This window comes from Schistocerca cancellata, chromosome 12 (genome assembly GCF_023864275.1).
Source record: "Schistocerca cancellata isolate TAMUIC-IGC-003103 chromosome 12, iqSchCanc2.1, whole genome shotgun sequence".
Taxonomy (NCBI): Eukaryota; Metazoa; Arthropoda; class Insecta; order Orthoptera; family Acrididae; genus Schistocerca; species Schistocerca cancellata.
In genome coordinates, this window is record NC_064637.1 from 73,901,639 (window position 1) to 73,929,372 (window position 27,734).

The 27,734-nt window shown below is 42.7% G+C and overlaps 1 protein-coding gene across 1 annotated transcript in view; it reads left to right on the plus strand.

Moving 5' to 3' along the window:
* Nucleotides 1-27,734, plus strand: part of LOC126109466 (aminopeptidase Ey-like) — a 261,112-nt gene that overhangs the window by 204,927 nt on the left and 28,451 nt on the right. The window contains exons 16-17 of the mRNA XM_049914495.1: nucleotides 2,082-2,266; nucleotides 10,150-10,317. Coding sequence (XP_049770452.1) covers nucleotides 2,082-2,266; nucleotides 10,150-10,317 — 353 coding nt within the window. The remainder of the gene's footprint in view (nucleotides 1-2,081; nucleotides 2,267-10,149; nucleotides 10,318-27,734) is intronic.

Below are 27,734 nucleotides of genomic sequence, written 5' to 3' on the forward strand. Positions count from 1 at the left end.
GACATGAAATGCCAAGAAGTGCTGTCGAAGACGTTTTTCATAATCAGACCAGTCTTCTGCTGTCTCCTCGTAAGGAGGAAAAGGAGGTATAGCCAACGACGAGAAATGCCCCACATTTGACGCCGCGATGAAATCGCAAATTGCCGCTGTTAGAAGCGTTTGCTGTTCATGGAGATTTTGCAATAGTTGCTCGACAGTAGCCATGGAGACCTGTGGGTCAACGGTGATAAGGAAAAATCCACTACCTCGTCGCCAATTGTTATAACGTCAAGTTTAACACATATATTTCAGAACGACACAACACATATAAGTCACAGAGTAAGTTGACAAGCAATACATGTGTACACGTTAGCATTCGAATGAACACTGAGTCCCAGTCTAGCAGCCGCTACTCGGCTGGCCGCTTAGGTGGCACAGCTGCTGCACGGCTGGCAGACAGCGCCGCACGTAGAGGATGCGCGTAATTGTGTGGCGGCGCTTTGAATGATCGGCGAGTCACAACAATTTTCCTTTAGTTTTGTTTGTTTTCTGTTAGCTCCAGGAAGTGGATAAGTTATGCTGCCTTGTGTTCCTGAAATCTGAGCTAGTACTGGGTGGTCAAAGCTAATTTTGTGTTACATTTTTAATAATGTCATGCTTATGTGAATGGCACAGTATGATATATTTTTCAACAGATCCTTAGGAGAAGAAATGGATTGCTGAATAAGAAAATATAGTGGTCTGTGTAAAAAAGCTGAACTACTGTTCATATCTTTGTAATAAACAAAAGTTACTAAAAATGACAATATTATGAAAAGGATGGATTGTTACTTGTTGAGTTGCAGACAGACACAACAAACAGACTGCTAAACAAAAAATATTTTGGTCAAAAGTCCATCTTCTGAAGACACACACACACACACACACACACACACACGACCATGGCCCGGCAAGACTGCGAGCAATTGTGAATGGTGGGAAAAGCAGTCTGGTTTGTGAAAGTAAGGAGAATGCTGGGCGGGAAGTGGGAGGGATGGGGCATGGTACTTGTAGGCGCATACAGGGACATGGTGGGGACAGGATAGGGCAGCTAGCTGCATTATGGAAGTTAGGTGTCAGATGGCGGGTGGTGGGGAGTGGGGTGTCCTGGTGGAACAGAAGGCTGTGTAGCGCAGGAGAGGTAACAGCAAAGGGGATAGGCGTGTGAAGGATAGTAACTAGCAAAAGTTTAGGCCAGGGGGGCTACAGGAATGTAGGATAAGTGCAGGGAGAATTCCTACCTGTACGATTCAGAAGAGCTGTTGTTCGTAGGAAGGATCCAGATGGCATAGGCTCTGAAACAATCATTACAATGAAGAAGGTTGCATTGTTCAGTGTACTCAGCAACTGAATGGTTCAACTATTTCTCGGCCACTGTTTGTCGGTGGCCATTTATGCGGACAGACAGTTTGTTGGTTGTTATGTCTAAGCAGAATGCAGCATAGTGGTTGCAGCTTAGCTTGTAGATCACATGACTGCTTTCACAGCAGCTCTGCCTTTGATGGGTAGTGATGCTTGAGATTGGACTGGAGTTAGGTGTTGGTGGGCGGATGTATGGGACACGTTTTGCATGTAGGTCTATTACAGGGATATCACCCATGAGCAGGGGCAGAGTAGGGATGGATGAGGATATTGTGTAGGTTCAGGAGGAGTGGGAAGGATGTTAGGGAGGGCACTCCTCATTTCAGGACATTAGAGGTAGTCGAAATTCTGGTGGAGAATGTGTTTCAGTTGCTACAGTACTGCGTGGTATTGAGTCACGTGAGGAATGCTCTCTGTGGATGACTGGAGAGATAAGGCACAGTAGATCTGTTTCTGTACAAGGTTGGGAGGATAATTTTGGTCTGTGAAGGCCTCAGAGAGACCCTCTGTATATTTAGAGAGGGACTAGCAGAAGGGCAGTCATAGCTAAGGAACATTTGTTCGATACACTTTTTGTTTAGCTTCTGGAATAGAAAGTTATTTGTGTCTGAGATGATTAGGATAAATGAGACTCCCTATATTATTACACAAAGTTATTAATTGTTGTGAAGTGAATGTTATGCTGCACATGTTGGTTGCAGAGGTACGTGCAGAGTGTGCTGGAGCCACTGACGCAGCAACTGAACACTCGTCCGCGGCCCGGGGACTCCCTCCCGACGAAGCAGCTGCGTGCGCTCGCACTCTCGCGGCTCGTCCGGCTACAGACTCACAGCGACTGGGCACGGGAGTATTTTGCTCAGTGGATGGCAGCACCTAACAATTACTTGTCAGTATATTTCTTTCCTCGTTGTCCATTTTAGCCCTTCCTCCCTAACTTGCTAAATTTATAGTTTCGCTTATCTGTAAGATTATCTCTGCAGTTGAATGATGAACATTAATTTTTAGTTGAATATTCTATTATTCGTGTATAACTTTTCAGCATCCTTGGTCATCTCTCTTATTGGGTGGAGTATACAAATGTGGTCAAAAAGTAACAGGAATTTTTTAATTTCACAGGCTTTATGCATCCGATTTTCAGTATTTTTTTTATCTTGTTGGTACTTATATTCCCAATATGTGTTTGTATTTTCAGCTGCTTTGAATATTTAGTTCATTGTTGATAGTAGAAAATATTTTATGTTTCTGAACGCTCAGTGAATTTTTACTCAAAATATGGATCACCGAATTTGCTTTAAATTTTGCCTGAAAAATGGAATAAAATGCAGCACCACATTCAAAATGTAGACTGTGGTTTTTGGCGAATCTGCTATGAGTAATATAAGAGTTTACAAGTGGTATAAAAGTTTCAAAGAGGGTTAAGAAGACAGAAGACGATGACTGCCCTGAACGTGCCAGCAGATCAATTACTGATGACAGTATGAGAGCAGTGAAGGAAATGGTTCTGAAAAGTTTCTGAATTATCATCACAGAGGTTGTTGCTGATGTCAACATATCCTTTGGTTCATGCCAAGCTTTTTTTTGTATGATACGTGTAGCAGCAAAGTTGGCTCCTAAATTGTTGAATTTTGATAAAACATGATGACTTATAAACATCGTTTGCTGATTAAAGTCAACAATGATCCAGAACTTCTAAAGAAGGTTATAATAGGTACTGAAACATGTGTATATGGGTCTGACGATGAAACCCAAGGCCCAATTTTCAAGACTGAAAAACATTTGACAAGTTCAATTACTTGCAAAGTTTTTTCTCACTGTTTTCTTTGATTACAATGTGATAGTGTATCATGAGTTCCTGCCTTATAGTTGTACAGTCAGTAAGGAATACTACCTAGAAGCTATGCACCATTCATTTGAAGCAATCTGAAGATAACAACCAGAATTATGGTAAAATTGCTGTGGAAACTGCTTCACAATAATGCTCCCACTCATACCTCAATGCTTGCATGTGATTTTTTGGCCAGTCATTGCCTCCTGTGCCTTTTTTCTATTCCCAATGTTGCAGAGAACCATAAAAGGATGTAATTTTGCCACCATTAATGAGATAAAAACAGAATCGCTGGAGGAGCTGAACACCCCAACAAAAAGTGAATTCCAGAAGTGATTCCGAGATTGGAGAAAGTACTGGCCCTTGTGTATTGTACCTGAGGTGGATTACTTTGAAGGGGACAAAGTTGATGTTGAGGAATAAATAGATTCTGTAAAAAAAAAGAAAAACTCCCATTACTTTTTGATAAGACCTCGTATACAAGCAGATATGAAAAATACATTTTTGAAGGAGTTTTAAAATTTGTTTTCACTATTGGCTCTGTTTTAACACTGTCCAACATAAAAAAGTGAAGCACCCACAATGGGAAGCGGAAATGGAATGAATTTTCATGGGTTGGAACAGTATGGGATATTATTTCAATGATTACAAAATCAAGTCGAATTTACAAAGGACTTGGCAGGATGAACCCACTTATCGGTGTGATACCAGACTGAATGTCACTGTGCAGCAGAGTTTGCGCAAATGTGAAACTTCCTGGTAGATAACAACAGTTTGCTGGACCGAGACTCAAACTTGGACCTTTGCCTTTCGTGGGCAAGTGGTCTACCGACTGAGCTACTCGAGCACTACTCATGACCTTCCAAACTTCATAGAAGCTCTTCTGTAAAACTTGTAAGACTAGCACTTCTGGAAGAAGGGATGTAGTGGTGACACTGCTCAGCCACAGTGCAGAGGATGCTTCCAGAATGAAATTTTAACTCCGCAATATCCTTTCTTCCAGGAGTGCTAGCCTTAAAAGTTTTGCAGGAGAGATTCTGTTAAGTTTGGAAGGTAGGAGATGAGGTACTGGCTGAAGTTAACCTGTAAGGACAGGTAGTGAGTCATACTCCGGTAGCTCAGTTAGTAGAGCACTTGCCTGCGAAAGGCAAAGGTCCCGAGTTCGAATCTCAATCTGGCACACAGTATCGGTATGATGTTATACCCACTCAGGTCTGTTTACATGCTCTGATTCAGTTGGGAAGGTTGTCATAAAGCTACTGTATCCTCTTCTGAGGCAGTCTGGCCAACATCAGTTGTGGCTGATCCCAGACATGTTCAACAGGGACAGATCTGGGCATCATGCATCCCACAGCAGTACCTCGATAATGTGCAGACAGTTCATAGACACACATGCCATGTGTGGATGAGCACTGTCCTGTTGACAAATGGCACTATAATACTGTTGACAAGGGGTAAAGAGTGAGGATGCAGGATGTCCGTGCTGTACTGCTGTGCTATCAAAGGTCCCTCTATCACTATCAGCTGGGGCCTCGAATCATACCCAATGGCTGCCCACACTATACACCAGGAGTAACACAGCTGTGCCTCTCTGAAACATTGGAAGACTGGGCTATCTCCGCAGGTTGCTGCCGTATTCGCCGACAGTGGTCATCTGGCATATTGCAAAACCACGATATGTCACAAAACACAATGCGATACAGTTTTCCAGCAATCTGTGCATCTTGGTCACTGTACTTTTCCAAATGCAGCTGTTTTTGTTGTGTTACTAATATGAGGCTTGGAACTTAAATAGTGGTAACTATTTATTCATGACCGATACAAAAGAGTTACATATTTGCATCTGTTACTGTCCTTGAAAGTAGTCACCAGTGTTATGTAGAGCCCATTGCCAGCGATATGGAAGGTGTAGAATACCGTTAGTAAAGCCTGTTCTGTTGATGGTGCGAATGGAGTGGTCTAAAGTTATGGTGATCCTCATGTACGACTGTAATGGTGTTATCCTAACACATTATGTTCCTTTATGGCAGACAGTCAGTGCACAGTATTACTGTGCATTTTTGGAGCATCACCTGTGACCAGCTTTGCGAAAAAAGTGGCGACACTTTCTACACAACCCACCCATCATTTTGCACGACAATGTGCGGGCACATACAGTGCGAGCTGTGGCTGGTCTGTTCTGTCGATGGGACTGGGGAGTACTGTACCATCCACCAAACTCCCTGGACTTAAGTCATTGTGACTTTGATTTGATTCTGAAGATGAAGGAACCACTTTGTGGCCTTCGCTTCAGAACTGTTCCAGAGATTTGACAGGCAGTAGACCGCTCCATTGGCACCATCAACAGAACAGGCTCTGCTAACAGTATACTACGCTTTCCACATCACTGGCAACGGGTTCTACACAACATTGGTGACTACTTTGGAGGTCAGTAACAGTTGCAAACATGTAACTCTTAGTATTGGTTGTGAATAGATATTTGCCACTATTTAAGTTCCAACCCTCGTAGTAGCCTGTGCGTTGAACAGCAAGACCATAGGTCAGCTGCTGCTAGTCCCTGACCAATGCTGCGGGGTGTCACAGAATGTTGCAGGGAGGCCAATTACTTGTTCTGATATGTCAGATGCAGATGTGAGGGGTTACAATGTGCCCGGTGACAATACAGCAATCCGCCTTTGTGGTGGGCAGGCATGGTTAACTGGACCTTGAAGAGCAGTACGCCTGCCCACATGTTCCTGTGCAGTTAAACTTTGGGCCACTGTCACATCCGAGTGTCCCAGATATCAGGATACTGCACGATTTGACCAGTCGGCCAAATGGAGTCTCACAGTGAGGTTTCTTTCAGACTCTTCTCAGGTGCTGAGAGCACATTCTCATACTGGTATGTGCCACCTTTGTGCCCTTCACAATGATCACCCAATATCTGATGTTCATACCACTTACATATCCTAGAAGATCTGGTAACAGCACTAAACATGTACACCACTATAGCAGGCTGGCCGTTGTGGCCGAGCGGTTTTAGGCGCTTCAGTCTGGAACCGTGCTTCTGCTACGCCCGCAGGTTCGTGTGGCAGGAACCAGCTGTCAGGCTCGTCAAAACGCAACATGCAGCCTCCTAATCACATGCACACACAAACAAGTTATGGTATTCACATTTATTAACTATCCAATGTAATTTATATCTGACACTGACAAACATCATTTGTCTGTAATGGAGACATGTAGAAGTGATACAGTATATTTTGTACTGTTGTGCACAAAAATGTAGCCAATACTCCTTGTTGATTTTGTGAAAAGTGACACTACATTAAACTCTGAAACGTACAGTGAAGCCCTAAATTAATCAGAAGAATCATCCATAATGAAAGATGTGGGATATTGAGTTCTGTCGTCATTTTTGTGCACAATAATGCTAGGCCACATATGTCGTCCTGCTGCACACATTCAGATGTTGCTTAAAATGTTGAGAATTGTTTGATCATCTTCTGTATTATCCTGATTTGTCAGCCAGTGATTTTCACTTGTTTTTGAAGATGCAACATAAGCCAAGATCGCAGTGGTTTGAAGATGATAACCAGTTAAACGTGAGTGTCAAATCATGGCTTAGGTCACAGGTTGCAGAATTCTCCAATGAGAGTATTGAAAAGCTCATTCTTCAGTATGGCAAGTGCCTTAACATAGGAAGCAATTAAGTATAAAAATAGCTGACAGCTGTAGCTTTGTGAAAGAAACTTCTCAATTTCCTGGTGTTTTTTTATTAGTAAATTAATGGAACTTCATGAATAGTCTTCATACAACAAATCCATTATGGAAAACCTTATGGTTGCATCTGACTCAAGTACACATTTTCCATTCTTAAAAAAAAGTCATTTAATTTGGGCCTTCCACAGACTATAGACAATTTCAGTGCCTCATCATCTGTTGCCCCTACACTGGAATCCTCCATTTTACTTTCTTAAAAATTCTTCTTTTAGTTTTTTCTTGTCTTATGTTGTTTCTTCCCAAATTGTTATTTATCCATTTAACCCAGGTTGTTTTTGTTGTTGTTGCTACTGCTGCAGCTGCTGCTGCTGCTGCTGCTGTCATTGTCTTCTTCCCTCTGAAACATACATGAGGCCCACATTACAGACTATTCTCGCACCATCACTCAGAAAAACTTCTCCCACCTTTGCAGCCAGTGCATTATCAACTCAGACTCTGTGCTCTTTCCCATTTCTCCACATTATAATTTGTATAAATGTGAAGACTCTTGCCAACAGACTTGTCCTGGGAACCTATTGACAACTACTCACTCCGGCACCATTCCTGGTACGTATCACAATGGATAGTTATACAATTTTCATTATCACCTTGAAAAAATGAAGTCACACAATTAATTGTTTGTGTGCAGGTACATGTCTCCAATCCTGCAGTGCCAATGCCACAATACCATAGCGCACCACTAGAGGAGTCAAAACTGTGTGGTGTGTGGCCCCACCCACTGAAAAAGTGCAGACAGACTGCAGCGTTTGTGTTGGCTCCCCTGGGGCATGCATGCTACAATATCTGCATACACAAAATATACTGGCAGAAAAAAATAGTACACTCTTTTGGAGGTTTCCAATTCATTCGAGATTTATAGCTGCAACAGTGCATAGTGATTACATGAACTGATTACATTTACAGATCAATAGCACAAGTGGTTCTTAGGTACCATGTATTGACCCACGCTGAAATATCTGTGTTTAGTATGTGGTGTAGCCTCCACAGGCAGCAATGCATGTGTTGACTCTGGCATCTGACCAATTATGTCCATTATAATTATCCGGGCTGTTATGCCGTGGTCGGTTGATGAATGCTGTGGTGATTCCCAACGTTTCGTCTCCGACTGCGGGAGACATCTTCAAGGGGGTCCGTAGCTTGATGGAAGATCCAACACACACACTGGCTCGCTACTGAGCGTCAGTAGCGAGCCAGTGTGTGTGTTGGATCTTCCATCAAGCTACGGACCCCCTTGAAGATGTCTCCCGCAGTCGGAGACGAAACGTTGGGAATCACCACAGCATTCATCAACCGACCACGGCATAACAGCCCGGATAATTATAATGGACATGATATTTCCGGCTGTGAACGTTTACATTTTAGTATCTGAGCAATTGTGCAGATGGAAAATACTGTGTTTTTGGGATATGTTACATGATGCCTTCTCAACCTTTTCACATAGTTTTGTATGAGTTGTTGGTTGATGAGTTGTTTAAGTCACTTCTCATCCCATCATATTCCACATGTACTCAACTGTAGACAAGTCCAGAGATCGTGCTGGACAGGGAATTTGCTACACACCTTGCAGAGGACATTGAGTTTCATGGGCAGTATGTGGGTGAACATTATCCTGTTTGAGCAACATATCACCTTCCTGTTACAAGAATGGCAAAAGAATGAATCTGACAACATTCTGCACATACTGAACACTGGTTAGTGTGCCCTCCAGGAACACCAAAGGGAAATGAGAGGTATAGCTTATCATATCCCAGACCACAAGGCCTGGGGCGTGGGGGTGGGAGTGGGGGGGGGGGGGGGGGGGGGGAGCAGTGTGTCTCGGATGAAAGCACTCTACGACATAGCACCCACCAGCAGGTCCATGTTGTACGTGCAAACATCCATCACTTACATGCAGGAAGAATCTGCTTTCATCGCCGAAGATCACGGCACACCATTCCATCTTCCAAGTGATCCTCTGGTGGCACCAGTCAAGAAGTTTATATCAATGCTGTGGTGTGAGTGGAAGACCAGGTAGAGATGTGCATGCCCGTAGTCCCATTGCTAATAACCGGTTTGCAACATCTAGTGTTGACACACCTGGGTTCACAAGCCTTCTTATCTGTGCTGTGGTAGCTGTATCATCTGGCACTACCGCCCTTACAATATCATGATCCTGGCAGGCATCTATGCTCGTGGACATCCAGAACCTCATCTTTGGGTTTAGAACGTTCACCACTGATACGAGCACCATTGCACAGATGATGCGACACATCCAGCTCGTGTTGCAGTTATCCGAAAGGACCATCCTGCCACTTGGATGGCCATAATGTTACCCCTTTCAGACTCACTCAGATGACTGTAGGAAGCGTGAGTGCATCCCCATGGCATGGTAGCCTGCTTGCTTCACATGTTTGCACCACACTGAGCTTTCTGGCTATGAGCATTCCCTACTAAAGGTTAGACACAGATGGCCTTCTGGCTATGAGCATTCCCCACTAAAGGTTAGACACAGATGGCCTTCTGGCAGCTGTGCCACTATGGTATCTGTTGGCAGACAACATTAAACCATTATCAGTACATGTACTATCCCCCAGATGACATATGCAGTTCCATGCAGTTTTCAGAGCAGACATTTAGTAATGTTTCACGGGATATCTTATCATGCCTACCACTAACAAAACTGTAATGCATAGAAACATGCAACAGAAAACAATATTTACACTGGCACACAAGTTGTTGCTCTTTTTCTACTAAAAGTGCACTCATTCACATACATAGCCACACAGCCAGCCAAATACACCCACCCACAGTGAGATTGATAGAGGTGGGGAGGGGATAGGGAAGGATGCGCACAGTGGAAGCAGGGAGTAGTGGACATTGTGAGGCAGGTCTTTTGCTATATTTTATGGACAACACATTAATCATCTATAGGTGAGTGGTTGCCTTTCCTTTATTTTACGTAATACACTGTTGGAGAAAAAAATTGTAAAGCTGGGAAGAAATAGACCAACTCAGTTATCATTTTATGTGCACCAATAATACTGAGGCCTGTCCAAATAATCTCAGCTGCAGCTTCAAATTCTATCTCTGTATACGTGAGACTCCTTGTTTTATCAGCTTGACAGTATTTGATTTTGAAGGATTTAATCTGTACATCAAAGTTTGCTGTCAAATTATGATGATTGTAATGCTTTACTTCACAGGATTCCGCCAGATTTGCGTTCAGCAGTGTTCTGCGCAGCTGTTATGGAGGGCAGTGAAACGGAGTTCAGTTTTTTGATGGAACAGTTGAACAACACTGAAACTCTATCCTTACGCAATGAACTGCTTTCTGGCCTGATGTGCAGCCAGGAACCAGCCCGAATCCTCATGTAAGTTAGCAACTTGATTCTATGTGTGAAAATTTTAAATGTTTCTTGCTCCACATCTGGTAATTATGTGTTAAAAGAGCACATTTTATATGCTACTCATAAAGCACAGAAAGACTTTTTTTAACAGTTTATGATCATAATTCCATATCTTCAGACTCTTCATAATATTGTTAACTTGAAGAAAGTTAGCAATAAAATAACAAAGAATTGTGTTTTGATGTTATGCAGTATACTGGTGTTTCCTTTTGACCTCATTTCTTCTCCCCCCTCATATGAACAAGAAAAGGCTACCCAAAATGCAGAATTTTGTTAGCACCTGTAAGTGCAGCAATTAACTAATTATCAAATGGATGAGTTAGTGTTACTGGAATGCATTGAAGCACTATATAGGAGGATAAGATCTGTAACTATGCAGAGTGAAATAAAAGAATGCCAATGTGTGCTGTCTCAGTGAATTATAATAATACGGATTTGTTTTTATGCAGCTGCTCTTCTATAACTTTAGTAAATGAGTGAGTGATGGAGAGGCTCTTTTAAGTATTGATATAAACTGAGGTGACAAAAGTTCTAGGATAGTCATATGCCAGATGGTGCTAGTATCATATAGATGAGATATAAAAGGACAGGGCATAGGTGGAGCTGTCATTCTACTCAGGTGATTCACATGAAAAGGTTTCTGGTGTGGTTATAAGTGCACGGCAGGTATTAACAGACTTTGAATGTGGAATGGTAGTTGTAGCCAGACCCTAGGGACATTCCATTTCAGAAATCAGTAGGTAATTCAGTATTCTGAGATCCACAGTATCGAGAGTGTGCTGAGAATACCAAATTTCAGGCATTACCTCTCACCAAAGACAATGCAGTGGCTGACAGCATTCACTTAATGAGTGTATGTGTCAAGCTGTCAGTGCTAACAGGGAAGCAATACTGTGTGAAATGATGCAGAAATCATTGTAAGATGTATGGCAAATGTATCTGTTACGACAGTACAGTGAAATTTGGCTTTAATGGACTGTGGCAGCAGACAACTGACGTGAGTGCATTTACTAACAGTACGACATCGCCTGCAGTGCCTCTCCTGGCCTTGTGACTTATTGGTTGGACGATAGATGGTTGCAAAACTGTAGCCTGGTGAGATGAGTCCTGAGTTCTGTTGGTAAGACCCGATGACAGGGTTCAAGTGTGGCACAGACCCCATGAAACTATGGACCCAAGTTGTCAGCAAGGTTCTGTGCAAGCTAGTGGTGGCTCCATAATGGTTTGGGCTGTGCTTACATGGATTGTTGACTGGAAATGGTTATGTTCAGATGCTCGGAGACCATTTTGCCGCCATTCGTGGAGTTCATGTACCCAAAGAATGACAGAATTTTTATGGATGGCAGTGCTCAATGTCACTGAACTACAGTTGTTCTGATTGGTTAGAAGAACATTCTGGAGAATTTGAGCATATGATCTGGCCACCCATATCACCCGACATGAATTCTATTGATAATTTATGGAACATAATTGGGAGGTGAGTTTGTGCACAAAATCCTGCAGTGGCAACACTTTCACAGTTATGGGTGTCTGTAGTGGCAGCATTACTCATTATTTCTGCAGGTGACTTCCAATGACTTGTTGAGTCCGTGCCATGTCAGTTGCTGCACTATGCCAGGAAAAAGGAGGTCCGACATATTAGGAGTTATCTCTTCACTTCTGCCACCTCATTGTATATCTGGATGCATAAAGACTAACCCACTATATTGGCTTCCAACACTTAGTCATATAACTCCACCCTCCTTACAAAGACAGGAAGCTCTGATGGAGGAATATACAAAAATAATGAATAACCCCCTACTTCCTATCCATGAAGATGTGCCAACTTTGGAAAGAACACGACTCTTCTCCAGAAATACCCCTTTAAGACTGGCCCAACAACTGTCAGCTGCCAACTTCAGCATGGATACTAAATGGCACGAGAGCTGGAGTGATAGTGCCTCCCCTGACAACCGTAAACTTATCTGTCCATCAGGGAAACCTAAGGGCTTTGAACTTCCACGACAGCTATGGAAAAGCCTAAACAGAATCTGAACAGGACATGGACTATGTGTACACAATCTATACAAGTGGGGAAAGCTTCCCAGCCCTAGTTGTGACTGTGGGGCACCTAATCAAATAATACAGCATGTCGTCCAGGACTGTGAATTAAGAGCCTACCAGGGTAGTCGGGCTGACTTCTACAACGCTTCACCGCCCTGCTTCGAATGGATCACCAATTTGGATGTCAGAATTTGAAGACTTGTGTAACACAAAATATCTGCTGTGATGTTACTTTTTGTTGTGTTTATGTATTATATTTTATCTAAATATGTATCCTTCTCTTCTGTATTTTATAGTGTATTTTATCATATAATTTCATAATGTAATAAGTGTAAACCATGTGTGTAGCGCCATACACTAAATAAATAAGTAAATTGTATATCTGCCAGTTAATTTGCTGTGGACTGAGTGGTAACCCCACTGAACACCTGTGAAGGCAGCTGAGAGTGCCTCTCATACGACAGAGCGGCTCATTTCTAAAGTGTTTGTTGTCGGACATACGTTCGTACACGTCAGTATAGTCTCAGCCGTGGAGTTCAGCAGATGTGCCAGAAGTAGCAGCTGTTTCTATTTATACACAGGGTTTAGTACAGTTTTTCACATAATCCTGTGAAGAAGTAAATTGTATCTATGTGTGTTACTGTGTGACTAGTTGGTACTAACTTGCTCTAAGTTTTTGCTTAAATTAGTGCATTCGCATTGTGCGAGCTGACTTTCGTAACTTCGAGCTACCACAAGCATTACAGCAACATGAGTCAGTTTGAATCTCAGTGACTGCTGCACACAGTGCTCATGTAGCGAGTGTAGCAGCAACCACGGAGTCAAACAGATGCACGAGGAGTAGTGGCAAGTTCTGTTTACACACAGGATTTAGTGTACTTTTCGTTTTCCCGTATGTCTGTTGAGAAGTGAATTGGATTTGTGTTTTTTACTGTGTGACTAATGTTTGTGCGGGCTGACTTTAGTGTGTAGAACAGTGAAGAAGCAGTATAGCAGCAGAACTTAGATTGTGTCCAGTGACCACTTTTGATAGTTTTCTGTTCTTTGTGGTATAGATTAAAGATAAGGATGCAGGATGAATCAGCCATGACCCACAAACAGCTGGGAGCCGTGTTGGCTGCATTAAACTGGCTTCATTCCCCTGCTCTGGACTTCAGTGGCGTTGGAGCACATAAGGTGAATGGTTTGACACCTGTGGTGCCTGTAGCATCGCCTACTTTGTGCCTGTAGCATCACCTACTTTGAGGATGAGCCACTTGGAAAAATTTCGAGCCCAGAAGACCAGCCACTTATGCTATTACTTAATATTTTACTAGTGCATATGTGTTTGATAGGTCTTAAAGAGCAACACACACTAAAAATTGCAAAAAAACAAAAAATAACAAAACATATATGTGAAATCTTAACAATATTATAAGAGGAAAATTGCTACTCACCTTAGAACAGGGATGCTGAGTCGCAGATAGGCACAACAAAAAAAAGTTTCACACTTAAAGCTTTCGGCCAATGGCCTTTGTGTGGTTTCAGTTGTCCAAGACTGCAGTCGTGTGTGTGAGTTGCGTTTGCATGAGTGTGTGTGTGTGTGTGTGTGCAAATGTTTGTCTATTGTGACAAAGGCCATTGGCTGAAAGCTTTAAGTGTGAAAATCTTTTTGTTGTGCCTATCTGCAACTCAGCATCTCTTCTATATGGTGAGTAGCAACTTTTCTTCTTGTAATATTGTTACATTCCATCCTGGATTTTCCAATGTTTGATATGTGAAATCTTAGTTTTTCTTGTAGCTACTCTGCAAGTAAAATTAAACTATTAACTTTCCCTATTCCTGTGTTTACCCTACTTAACAGTGGTGTTGCTATTGGCTGACTACATCAGTGTCCTGTCCGCCCCCGGTAGCTGAGTGGTCAGCACAACAGACTGTCAACCCTAAGGGCCTGGGTTCGATTCCTGGCTGGGTCGGAGATTGTCTCCGCTCAGGGACTGGGTGTTGTGTTGTCCTAATCATCATCATTTCATCCCCATCGACCCACAAGTCGCCGACATGGCGTCAAATCAAAAGGCTTGCACTAGGCAAGCGGTCTACCCGACGGGAGGCCCTCGTCACATGCCATTTCATTTCATCAGAGTCCTATTCTGTGAATATCTGGTGTCATCAGCTGGTGAGGTCACATGACATGAGCTATAATTACCTGAAAAAGGTGCATCGCACAATGCTTCAGAAGCTAATGTGCTGTATTTGTTGGAATTTGTATTTATGCTGTGATAACCAAAGGCCTCCTAGACTCTGAGACAGTTTTGGCTGCAGATTTGTAGACCTGCATTATCCTTTAGGGATTTGTAGAACTCCCCTTCATAGGTTAAGGGTGCGCTACACAAAGGAAGCAGCTACTCAGGTGGTGGAGTACTCATGGAGTGGACATGAGGGTTCTTTAGGCTAGGCAGTAGTTTGAGGTGCTGGGATGTACACTCACCTGTCAATATGCAGCACAGTAAGTCAGATGGCATTCGGAGTAAAGACACTTCAACTGTTACAACTTTATCAGTAGACATCAAGCTATTTGTAATAAAGTTCTGAATTTAGTGCCCTCCAGGAAATTTCTCACTCAGATTAGACTTAGGGCTGACAGCTGATTGAAACCAGAAGTGGAAAGCTCTGAGATTATAGCGAGTCATAGAAAGTATATCGGAAGGACAGATTAGAGGCCGTAGGAGAGGGAGTGTTCTTTGCAGTTGACAAAAATATTGTCTATTAAGATCGAAATTAAGTGTGACAGTGAAGTCCATTGGTCATGTATAACAGACATAGGTGAAACCAAGTCAATTTCTGAATGTTTTACCAGCCACCTGATTCTGCTGTGACAGTTATAGGGCCATTCAAAGAAAGTGCACAGTCAGTAGCACATAAATACCCACATTATGCAGAGCTAGTTAGACATGACTTTAACCTGCCACTGGGAAACTTCTAAGGATTCATTGCACTTGAACAGCTACCCCAGAAGCCCACATGCAATGGAAATATGAACTTGTAGCTATCAACAGTGTCATCATAGAAATGGGGATTAGTGATCATGATCTCATTATAGCAACTATGATTATGAAAATTAATAAAACAGTCAAGAAGGCTAGGAGAGTGTTTCCACTAGATAGAGCAGATAAGCAGTTATCAGTATCTCACCTAGGCAGTGAATTGGCATCACTTAGTTCTTGTAAGATGCAGGTAAATGAATTATGAGCAAAATTTAAGCAGATTGTAGATCATGGTCTGGAGAGTTATGTGCCTAGTAAGTGGGTAAAGGATGGAAAAAACCCACCACAAAAGGGACTGCACAAATGATGACGAGCAAAGGTTAGTAGAGATTCGACTGTGTGTGAAAAGATCTATGCACAAAGTATACAACTGTCACCATCACACCCTACCAAAAGATCTGGCAGAGAACCCAAGAAAATTCTGGTCTTACATAAAATCACTAAGAGATCAAGGCTTCAGTCCCTTGTTAACCAATGTGGTGTGGCAGTTGAAGATAGCAAAATGAAAGCCAAAGTTTTAAATTTCACGGTCAAGAACTAAGTTAATAATTGGCTCATTCTACCGCCCCCAGTCTCCGATGATATAGTTGCTGAACAGTTCAGAGAAAAGTTGAGTCTCGTAACAAATAAATACCCCACTCATATGGTTATAGTTGGTGAGGACTTCAACCTTCCCTCGATATGTTGGCAAAAATACTTGTTCAAAACCGGTGGTAGGCAGAAAACATCTTCCGAGATTGTCCTAAATGCTTTCTCCAAAAGTTATTTCGAGCAGTTAGTCCACAAACCCACGCGAATTGTAAATGGTTGGGAAAACACACTTGACCTCTTAGCCACAAACAATCCAGAGCTGATAGAGAGCATCATGACTGATACAGGGATTAGTGATCACAAGGTCGTTGTAGCTAGTCTCAATACCGTTTCTTCCAAATCCACCAGAAACAAATGCAAAATAATTTTATTTAAAAAAGCTGATAAAGTGTCACTAGAAGCCTTCTTAAGAGACATCTCCATTCCTTCTGAACTGACTATGCAAATGTAGACGAGATGTGGCTCAAATTCAAAGATATAGTAGCAACAGCAATTGAGAGATTCATACCTCATAAATTGGTAAGAGATGGAACTGATCCCCCGTGGTACACAAAACAGGTACGAACGCTGTTGCAGAGGCAATGGAAAAAGCATGCGAAGTTCAGAAGAACTCAAAATCCCGAAGATTGGCTAAAATCTACAGACGCGCGAAATTTGGCACAGACTTCAATGCGAGATGCCTTTAATAGGTTCCACAATAAAACATTGTCTCAAAATTTTGTAGAAAATCCGAAGAAATTCTGGTCGTATGTGAAGTACACAAGTGGCAAGACGCAGTCAATACCTCCGCTGCGCAGTGCCGATGGTACTGTTACCGACGACTGTGCTGCTAGAGCTGAGTTACTGAACGCAGTTTTCTGAAATTCCTTCACCAGGGAAGACGAATGGAATATTCCAGAATTTGAAACATGAACAGCTGCTAGCATGAGTTTCTTAGAAGTAGATACCTTAGGGGTTGCGAAGCAACTCAAATCGCTTGATATGGGCAAGTCTTCAGGTCCAGATTGTATACCGATTAGGTTCCTTTCAGATTACGCTGATACAATAGCTCCCTACTTAGCAATCATATACAACCACTCGCTCACCGATAGATCTGTACCTACAGATTGGAAAATTGCGCAGGTCGCACCAGTGTTTAAGAAGGGTAGTAGGAGTAATCCATCGAACTACAGACCTATATCATTGACGTTGGTTTGCAGTAGGGTTTTGGAGCATATACTGTATTCAAACATTATGAATCACCTCAAAGGGAATGATCTATTGATACGTAATCAGCATGGTTTCAGAAAACATCATTCTTGTGCAATGCAGCTAGCTCTTTATTCGCACGAAGTAATGGCCACTATCAACACGGGATCTCAAGTTGATTCCATATTTCTAGATTTCCGGAAAGCTTTTGACACCATTCCTCACAAGCGACTTCTAATCAAGCTTCGGGCCTATGGGGTATCATCTCAGTTCCTGTCAGGAAGATCGCAGTTCATAGTAATAGATGGCAAATCATCGAGTAAAACTGAAGTGATATCAAGTGTTCCCCAGGGAAGCATCCTGGGACCTCTGCTGTTCCTGATCTACATAAATGACCTGGTTGACAATCTGAGCAGTTCTCTTAGGTTGTTCGCAGATGATGCTGTAATTTACCATCTAGTAAGGTCATCTGAAGACCAGTATCAGTTGCAAAGTGATTTAGAAAAGATTGCTGTATGGTGTGGCATGTGGCAGTTGACGCTAAATAACAAAAACTGTGAGGTGATCCGCATGAGTTCCAAAAGAAATATGTTGGAATTCGATTACTCGATAAATAGTACAATTCTCAAGGCTGTCAATTCAGCTAAGTACCTGGGTGTTAAAATTACAAACAACTTCAGTTGGAAAGACCACATAGATAATATTGTGGGGAAGGCAAGCCAAAGGTTGCATTTCATTGGCAGGACACTTAGAAGATGCAACAAGTCCACTAAAGAGACAGCTTGCACTACACTCGTTCGTCCTCTGTTAGAATATTGCTGCGCGGTGTGGGATCCTTACCAGGTGGGATTGATGGAGGACATCGAAAGGGTGCAAAAAAAGGCAGCTCGTTTTGTATTATCACGTAATAGGGGAGAGAGTGTGGGAGATATGATACGCTAATTGGGATGGAAGTCATTAAGGCAAAGACGTTTTTCATCACGACGAGATCTATTTACAAAATTTCAGTCACCAACTTTCTCTTCCGAATGCAAAAATATTTTGTTGAGCCCAACCTACATAGGTAGGAATGATCATCAAAATGAAATAAGAGAAATCAGAGCTTGAACAAAAATGTTTAGGTGTTCATTTTTCCCGCGCGCTGTTCGGGAGTGGAATGGTAGAGAGATAGTATGATTGTGGCTCGATGAACCCTCTGCCAAGCACTTTAATGTGAATTGCAGAGTAGTCATGTAGATGTAGATGTAGATGTAGATGAAGAAATCATTCACACAAGCAGAATCATACAAACATACCATCATTTGACCATTGGAAAGACTTCCATGTGGACAATGTAGCAATAAGCGTGCCTGGAGTAGAGAAACAACTGAATGATTTGAAAGCAAATAAATCACCAGGTGCGGGTGGAATCCCAGTTCGATTTTACAAAGCATACCCTATGGCATTGGCACCTTACCTGCCTTGCATTTATCATGAATCTCTCACCCAGCACAAAGTCCCAAGTGACTGGAAAAAAGCACAGATGACACTAGTATATAAGAAGGGTGGAAGAACAGACACACAATATCCCTAACTGCTGTTTTCTGCAAAATCTTTGAACATATTCTCAGTTCAAATATAATAAACTTTCTTAAGAGTGAGAAACTTATGTCCATTAATCAGCATGGTTATAGAAAGCATTACTTGTGTGAAACTCAGCTTGCCCTTTCCTCACATGATATACTGTGAACAATAGATGAAGGGCAATAAGCAGATTCCATATTTGTAGATTTCCAGAAAGCACTTGACATGATGCTCCATTGGAGGCTGTTAATGTAGGTGGAACTGTATCAAATAAGTTCACAGATATGTGAGTGGCTCAAAGACTTGTTAAATAACAAAATCCAGTATGTTGTCCTCGATGGAAAATATTCGTCAGAGACAAAGGTATCATCAGGAGTGCTCCAGGGAAGAGTGAGAGGACTGCTGATGTTCTCTGTATACATAAATGATTTGGCAGACAGGGGGGGCAGCAATTTGTTTGCTGATGATGCCATAGTGCACTGTAAGGTGTCAAAGTTGAGTGACTGTAAGATGAGACAAGACGACTTAGGCAAAATTTCCTGTTGGTGTGATGAATGGCATCTAGCCATAAACGTGAAAAATTGTAAGTGAACACGGATGACTAGGAAGAACAGACCTGTAATGTTTAGATACAGTATTACAAGTGTCCTGCTTGACACAATCAAGTCGTTAAAATATATGGGTGTAATGTTGTAAAGTGATATGAGGTGGAAGCAGCATGTGAGAACTGTGGTAGGGAAGGTGAATGGTTGACTTTGATTTATTGGGAGAATTTTAGAAAAGAGTGGTCCTCTTGTAACGGAGACCGCATGTAGGATGCTGGTGCGACCTATTCTTGACAACCATTAGAGCGTTTGGGATCTGTACCAGATTGGATTGAAGGGGGGCATTGAAGCAGTTCAGAGGCAGACTGCTAATTAGGTACTGGTATGTTTGTAGGTTTGAACATTACGTTAGTGTTATGGATATGCTTCAGGAACTCAAATGGGAATCCCTGGAGGAAAGGCAATGTTGTTTTCAAGAAACACTAGTGAGGAAATTTAGAGAACTGTCATTTGAAGCTGACTGCCAAACGTTTCTACTGCCCCCAACATACATTGTGTGTAAGGACCACGAAGATAAGATATGAGAAATTAGGGCTCATACGGAGGCATACAGACAGTCATTTTTACCTTGCTCTGTTTGCAAGTGGAACAGGAAAGGAAATGACAAGTAGTAATATGGGGTAACTTATGCCATGCACTGTATGGTGGCTTGCAGAGTATCTGTGTAGATGTAGATTATGAAAAAAAGCAGTGAACATGTAGCCGTCAAAGATTTTTCAAAATGCCTTTTTTTTTGCTGGGTTTCATTTCCTGAAATGTGGGGAAGTTCACTGCTGATGTATAAAATCTTTGCCGTTCGAATGTTTGATTAGTTTTACAGCTCTGAGGGAGGTATATTCTCTCATAACATGGAAAAAGTATATTTTCATTTGGGAAAAAGTATAATTTTGCCTTGGGGGGGAGTGTGTTTTTAACTGGGAAATCCAAGATTTATCTCTCTCTCTCTGTAAGTGCATCCTTATCCCAGATGGTTGCAGGACTCAAAAGCTCTTTCAGCCATCTATAATTCCATTTTGATTTTATTTTGATATCAGATTTGACATTACATTACACCATCTTCAGGCACCCTGACTGACATATAGGAAGATTCCCACCTCTTTTACAATCATAGTAAGGACCAGCATATAGTCACTGATATCCGTAGACTCCTTTATAACATGCGATCCCTTCGATCATCACTTGCAGACTGCTGTTCTTCCAACAGTCTGCAAGCGATGATCAAAGGGATTGCATTGTTATAAATGATCTACAGATACTAGTGACTGTATGCTGGCCTCTATTTTGATTGCACAAGAGGGGGGGAGGATCCCTCCTAAATGTCAGTCAGGGGGTCTGAAGACGGGGCAATGAAATGCTGAAACTGATAGCAAAACTAAAATCAAATTGGAAAGTGGAAGGTGTTTCTGATTTGACATGTTTTTTTCTTGTCTGCGTATACACCCTGACCTAAGATACCCGATGTCACAGTACATTCTCTAAGTTGCTCACCCTGGCCAGAAGACACTTATCTTACAGAGAATGGCACACATTGGCAGGGTCACTAGTCTCTGGACTGAAGATGAATGTGGGTATTGACTGCACCAGCTGTCCCCTTATGCCTTAAAAACAAGTTTGATGTATTGCCCACTACAGACAAGTGGATTCCTTGTCATTGGGAGCTCCAAAATTAGACAGGTGGTGGAGCCCCTAATGAAATAGTGTACATGTCAGGAAGGGGAGCCAGTGTTCACTCTTTGTTGTGGGTAGAACCGTCTAGATTGCTTAATACACTCCTGGAAATTAAAATAAGAACACCGTGAATTCATTGTCCCAGGAAGGGGAAACTTTATTGACACATTCCTGGGGTCAGATACATCACATGATCACACTGACAGAACCACAGGCACATAGACACAGGCAACAGAGCATGCACAATGTCGGCACTAGTACAGTGTATATCCACCTTTCGCAGCAATGCAGGCTGCTATTCTCCCATGGAGACGATCGTAGAGATGCTGGATGTAATCCTGTGGAACGGCTTGCCATGCCATTTCCACCTGGCGCCTCAGTTGGACCAGCGTTCGTGCTGGACGTGCAGACCGTGTGAGACGACGCTTCATCCAGTCCCAAACATGCTCAATGGGGGACAGATCCGGAGATCTTGCTGGCCAGGCTAGTTGACTTACACCTTCTAGAGCACGTTGGGTGGCACGGGATACATGCGGACGTGCATTGTCCTGTTGGAACAGCAAGTTCCCTTGCCGGTCTAGGAATGGTAGAACGATGGGTTCGATGACAGTTTGGATGTACCGTGCACTATTCAGTGTCCCCTCGACGATCACCAGTGGTGTACGGCCAGTGTAGGAGATCGCTCCCCACACCATGATGCCAGGTGTTGGCCCTGTGTGCCTCGGTCGTATGCAGTCCTGATTGTGGCGCTCACCTGCACGACGCCAAACACGCATACGACCATCATTGGCACCAAGGCAGAAGCGACTCTCATTGCTGAAGATGACATGTCTCCATTCGTCCCTCCATTCACGCCTGTCGCGACACCACTGGAGGCGGGCTGCACGATGTTGGGGCGTGAGCGGAAGACGGCCTAACGGTGTGGGGGACCGTAGCCCAGCTTCATGGAGACGGTTGCGAATGGTCCTCGCCGATACCCCAGGAGCAACAGTGTCCCTAATTTGCTGGGAAGTGGCGGTGCGGTCCCCTACGGCACTGCGTAGGATCCTACGGTCTTGGCGTGCATCCGTGCGTCGCTGCGGTCTGGTCCCAGGTCGACGGGCACGTGCACCTTCCGCCGACCACTGGCGACAACATCGATGTACTGTGGAGACCTCACGCCCCACGTGTTGAGCAATTCGGCGGTACGTCCACCCGGCCTCCCGCATGCCCACTATACGCCCTCGCTCAAAGTCCGTCAACTGCACATACGGTTCACGCCCACGCTGTCGCGGCATGCTACCAGTGTTAAAGACTGCGATGGAGCTCCGTATGCCACGGCAAACTGGCTGACACTGACGCCGGCGGTGCACAAATGCTGCGCAGCTAGCGCCATTCGACGGCCAACACCGCGGTCCTGGTGTGTCCGCTGTGCCGTGCGTGTGATCATTGCTTGTACAGCCCTCTCGCAGTGTCCGGAGCAAGTATGGTGGGTCTGACACACCGGTGTCAATGTGTTCTTTTTTCCATTTCCAGGAGTGTATAATATTTCTTTCTCTATTGTATCATTCAGCTTCTCCATCATCAAATCAAAACTTAGAAGTTGTAGAACAAGATTCAGCATCACTATGAAAAAGCTTTATGTGATTGGAGTGTCAACTCAATGTTGACACCCTGATTAGGCATAGGTTTTTCATACTGACGCTGAACACTGATGTACAGGTTCGAAGTTTTGATCTGATGACGATGGTAGGTGAACAATATAACAAATAAAGAAATATATTAAGCACTCTAGATGGTATTTAATGTATCCGCTGAAGGCAGCCAAAATAATAGATCCAGGTACACAATTAATTTTAAACACAGGTATACAGTCAACTTTTAAGTTTATTGATCCACAATTAACACAATGTTCTTTGGAAGTAGTTGATTTGTAACCAATCATTAAACAAAACAAAATCTTCTGGAAAATGAACATTGAACACTTACTGAGGCAGAATGCCCGTAATATCACAATAAACCAAAAGATTTATGATACGGACACGAGTCTCTTCAGAAAAACATTGTTGTGTCCTACTGCAGCCTAGTCCACAAAGAGGGGCTTTGTGCCCATGCGACACAAATCCCTCTAGGAACCCAATTTAGAGGAGGGCCCTTGAGAGCTCTTCTGGCATGTAATCCCTGATCACGGAACCTATTTCATATTATTTGTGTTGATACTTGTGCTCCTGTAGCTGTTTGGAATTGCCACCATAGGCGTGTAGCAGTGTGTTGAGGGTTTCTTCTTGCAGTTATATGCATATAGCGGTCCTGCATACCTGTTGCTTTTCTTCCTTAGCCACTTCTGTAATGATCCTCAGCTGATCCTATTGCTAAAAACATGTTACACATACTAGATAGCGACATTTGCTGAAGATCTAGTTGGCTCATTCTGTGCTCCATTAGCGTGGCTATATGGAGCCTCTGGTCATATGTTATTGTTGTCTGAACCATCTTCAAGCAACTAAACATTCATAATGACACACAGCAAGCAACAGAGTTATCATAGACTGTAAATACAATCCCCTCATGATAGAAATATTGAATGTTTCTGTTACGAGGGTTGTCCGTAAAATAAAGTTCCCAATTTTTTTTTCACAATGTAAAACATGTTTATTTCATGAATGCATACATTTTTGGAAAGTTCAGACTTTGACCTATTTTTCTATATAGATGCCACTGAGGTCAGTATATTTTTGCATGCTGTGTGTGAGCTTCTGAATGCCTGAGTCAAAAAAATCTGCCGCCAAGCCACACAGATACCTGATAACTGCTTCTTCCAGCTCTTCTCTGTCATCGAAATGCATTCCACCCATGTGTTTCTTCATGTCAGGGAAGAGATGGTAGTCACTTGGGGCTATGTCTGGGTTGTAGGGTGGGTGTTTGACAGTACCCCATCCAAATTTTGTCATGAGCTCATTGGTGGCATTAGCGGTGTGCTGTTGAGCGTTATCCTGATGCAAATACACCCCCTTGGACAGAATACCCCTCATTTTGAATTGCACAGCATAATTTTTGCAGTGTCTCGTGGCAGCCGGCAGCGTTGATTGTTGTGCCGGTGGGGAAGAACTCGCACAACAATACCACCTTCCTGTCCCAAAACACTGTTGCCATCACTTTGCCGATGCTTTGCGTTTGTTTGAATTTTTGTGATCTCGGCGACTCTGAGTTCTTCCATTGTTTGGACTGTTCTTTAGTTTCAGGCGTGCAGTAGTGCACCCAATTCTCATCTCCAGTGACGATGGAGTCAAGGTATTCCTCACTGTGAGTTCTGTGATCTTGAAGTTCTTGGGCCGCTTCAACATGTTGATGTTTGTGGTCTTTGGTCAACATTCTTGGCACCCACCGTGAACAAACCTTAGCATACCTTAGATGTTCCATCAAAATTTTGTCAATAGAGGTTTTGCTGACATCAGGGATCATTTTGGAGAGCTCATGAACCGTCACTCTTTGATCTGAGAGCACTGCTACCTCCACTTTTGTGATTGTTTCGTCAGAAACAGATGGCCGTCCAGAACGCTCCTCATCATGGACGTCAGTACACCCATTCTTGAACTCTCTGCACCATTTGTGCACGTGATATTTCGCATAGCTGGGAATGGATTCCTGCCGGCGCAATGTTTTTTGCAGACGTGAAATGGATCACAGAGTGCAGCTCACACCTGGCGGGTGAGATCCATCACATATGGCTGCCAAGCCAAGACTGAGATCTGCAGGCAGCTCGCTAGGGAGCGGATTTGGAGTGGGGGAACCAAGGTACACTACAGAATCACGGAATCCACCATAACAGTGCTTTTCAGGACTGTAGCGCTATGGGAACTTACAGAACCTTATTTTATGGAGAACCATCATAGAATTACATTACAAATAAACCAATGTATTGACATCGTAATATATTTCCAGATCGCAACATTTGGTAATAAATTTTCGGCCTTATGCATAATTTATTTTGACCCACTGTATATACAGATTAGAAGTCCGAAGAATGGTCACCGTATCAGGGCCATGTCTTCAAGGTACAGTGACATCAGAAATCCCGGAACACGAAGACAGGTGTGGACTGCAATGATGAGATTGCGATGTCTATAGAGTGAGCTCCCTATTGATGAAATGTGAGCTCTTGTGGCATGAACACTGGCCTAAATACAGTCCTGGATGCCAGGATACAGCTGGTCCTATTTTCAGTCACACGGACTGCGTAGGGAGAAGGTTCGTGGGGCCATTGACCTCTCATGGCCCTTGGTTTGCCATCTGGTAGCCGTGCACAATGTGACTACTTTGTGCCATCTGCAAGGAAGACTGTTGCCCACATAGCCTGGCTGCAGTGGGGGCCATGGGCAGAGTAGGCACAGGAGTACGATACACCAGTTTTATTGACAAAATATTCATGGTGGTCATGGACTTGTGCAGGAAACTTCTTTCCTTTATTAAGCGGTGTCCATTCTGTTTGTTGCCAGGGGGTCATGTGAAGGAGGCTCTTCAGGCATCAACTGGGAGTGCCCAGCCACAAATCGTGGCTCATGTCTGCACGAGTGAGGCCTGGTTCAGAGGCTCCCAGTTCCCACAAGCGGCTGACTGCTTTGATGAAGACAGCTAGGCTAGTCTTGCACACAAGGTGGAAGCAGAGCTAGCGTTTGGCAGCATCATTCCTGGAACTGGTCACGGTTCTCTGGTCTGGAGCGAAGTGAAACACTTGAACCGCAGGCTCAGACTATTCTGTAACAATTTTTATGTGGATACCTCAACATCTGTTCTCGGGTGGTATTTGTAGGCCCTGCCCCTCACCTTTAATAGAGCAGACGTGCACACAGGAAGCAACTACTATGGTAGCAGAGTATATGTGGCATGCAGATGCCCAGTAGGATACATTCTGATCTCAGACAGGGATGAATATTATCTTCATTAGTTAAAGAGCACAGAATTCATCTTGGTAGACTGAAGAAAGAAAATGTAGTTATCTGCACCAATATTTATAAGAAGGTCTGAGAACTAATCTCACTTATAAATGACTAGCTTAGTGCCCACTGCTTCACTCACTTAGACTGTATGATCTGCAGAAATAGTTTTGTTTTTATTTAATCGAATTCTTATGTTGTTCACAAATTGCAACACCTTCTAAGCTTGCCACGGTAATTAAGGCCATATAAGCATGATCTTTTTCAAATGTACGACCAAAAAGTGATTCTGATAGCTAGAGTTCAAAGTTTTTGTTTACGTGCATTTTGCATTCTTGTGGAGATATTTCCACAGCAACTTTCATCCCCTAACAAATATTTCTTTATATCTAACTGAGAAGTGAAGAACCAATTTTCATAAATTTAGCTTTAACCAAAATATTTTCTTAAAAATTTTCATCCCGTATTGTACCCCCTCGCGACTTGAAAATTTTTTTTTCCTGACTGGGAAACCAATACCAATTTTCATAGTTCTAGCTTCAAAATTCCCTTAATAGCAATATACTTTCAAAAAGCCTTTCATCTCCTATTTCACCCCCTTAGGAGTGGAATTTCAGACAATCCCTCCTTAAGCGATGCCTTTCCTATCCTTAACAGTGTTGGCTGGGCGATGCAGGCTCATGAATCAGTCTGATCATATTTCAACCCCTTAGAGATTGAATTTCCAAAAAGGAAACATGTATTTTCTCATCTCTGACCGAGAAGCCAAACACCAATTTTCAAAGATTTAGCTTTAAAAATGCTTTTGGAATGAAATATTTTCATAAAGTGTTTCATTCCGTTAGAGGTTGAATTTCCAAAAATAGTGGCATAAATATGTTTCATTTCTAACAGAGAAGCCAAATACAAAACCTATATTGCTATAAATACAAATTTTTATAGATTTAGCTTTAAAAATGCTTGCACAACAAAATATTTCCATAAAAACTTTTATCCCTCATTTCACCTCCATAGGAGTGAAATTTCCAAAAACAGTGAAACACATATATTTTTTATTTCTAACCAAGAAGCCAAATTTAAATGGTCATAGATTTAGCTTTAAGAATGCTTCTATAAGAAAATACTTTCATGAAAAATATTATTCCCTATTTCACCTGATGAGGGTTTCAGTTTCCAGAAACATTGAAACATGTATTGATTTATTTATTTGTAACCAAGAAGCCTAATACCAATGTTCATAGTTGTAGCTTTAAAAATACTTTTGTACATCTTTAGTACTGATATACACTACTGGCCATTAAAAACACCACAAAGATGATGTGCTACAGATGTGAAATTTAACCGACAGGAAGAAGATGCTGTGATATGCAAATGATTAGCTTTTCAGAGCATTCACACAAGGTTGGCACCGGTGGCGACACCTACAATGCGCTGACATGAGGAAAGTTTCCAACCGATTTCTCATACACAAACAGCAGTTGACCGGCATTGCCTGGTGAAGCGTTGTTGTGATGCCTTGTGTAAGGAGGAGAAATGCGTACCATCACGTTTCTGACTGTGATAAAGGTTGGATTGTAGCCTATTGCAATTGCAGTTTATCGTATTGTGACATTGCTGCTCACGTTGGTCGAGATCCAATGACTGTTAGCAGAATATGGAATCGGTGGGTTCAGGAGGGTAATATGGAATGCCATGCTGGATCCCAACAGCCTTGTATCACTAGCAGTCGAGATGACAGGCATCTTATCCACATGGCTGTAATAGATCGTGCAGCCACGTCTGGATCC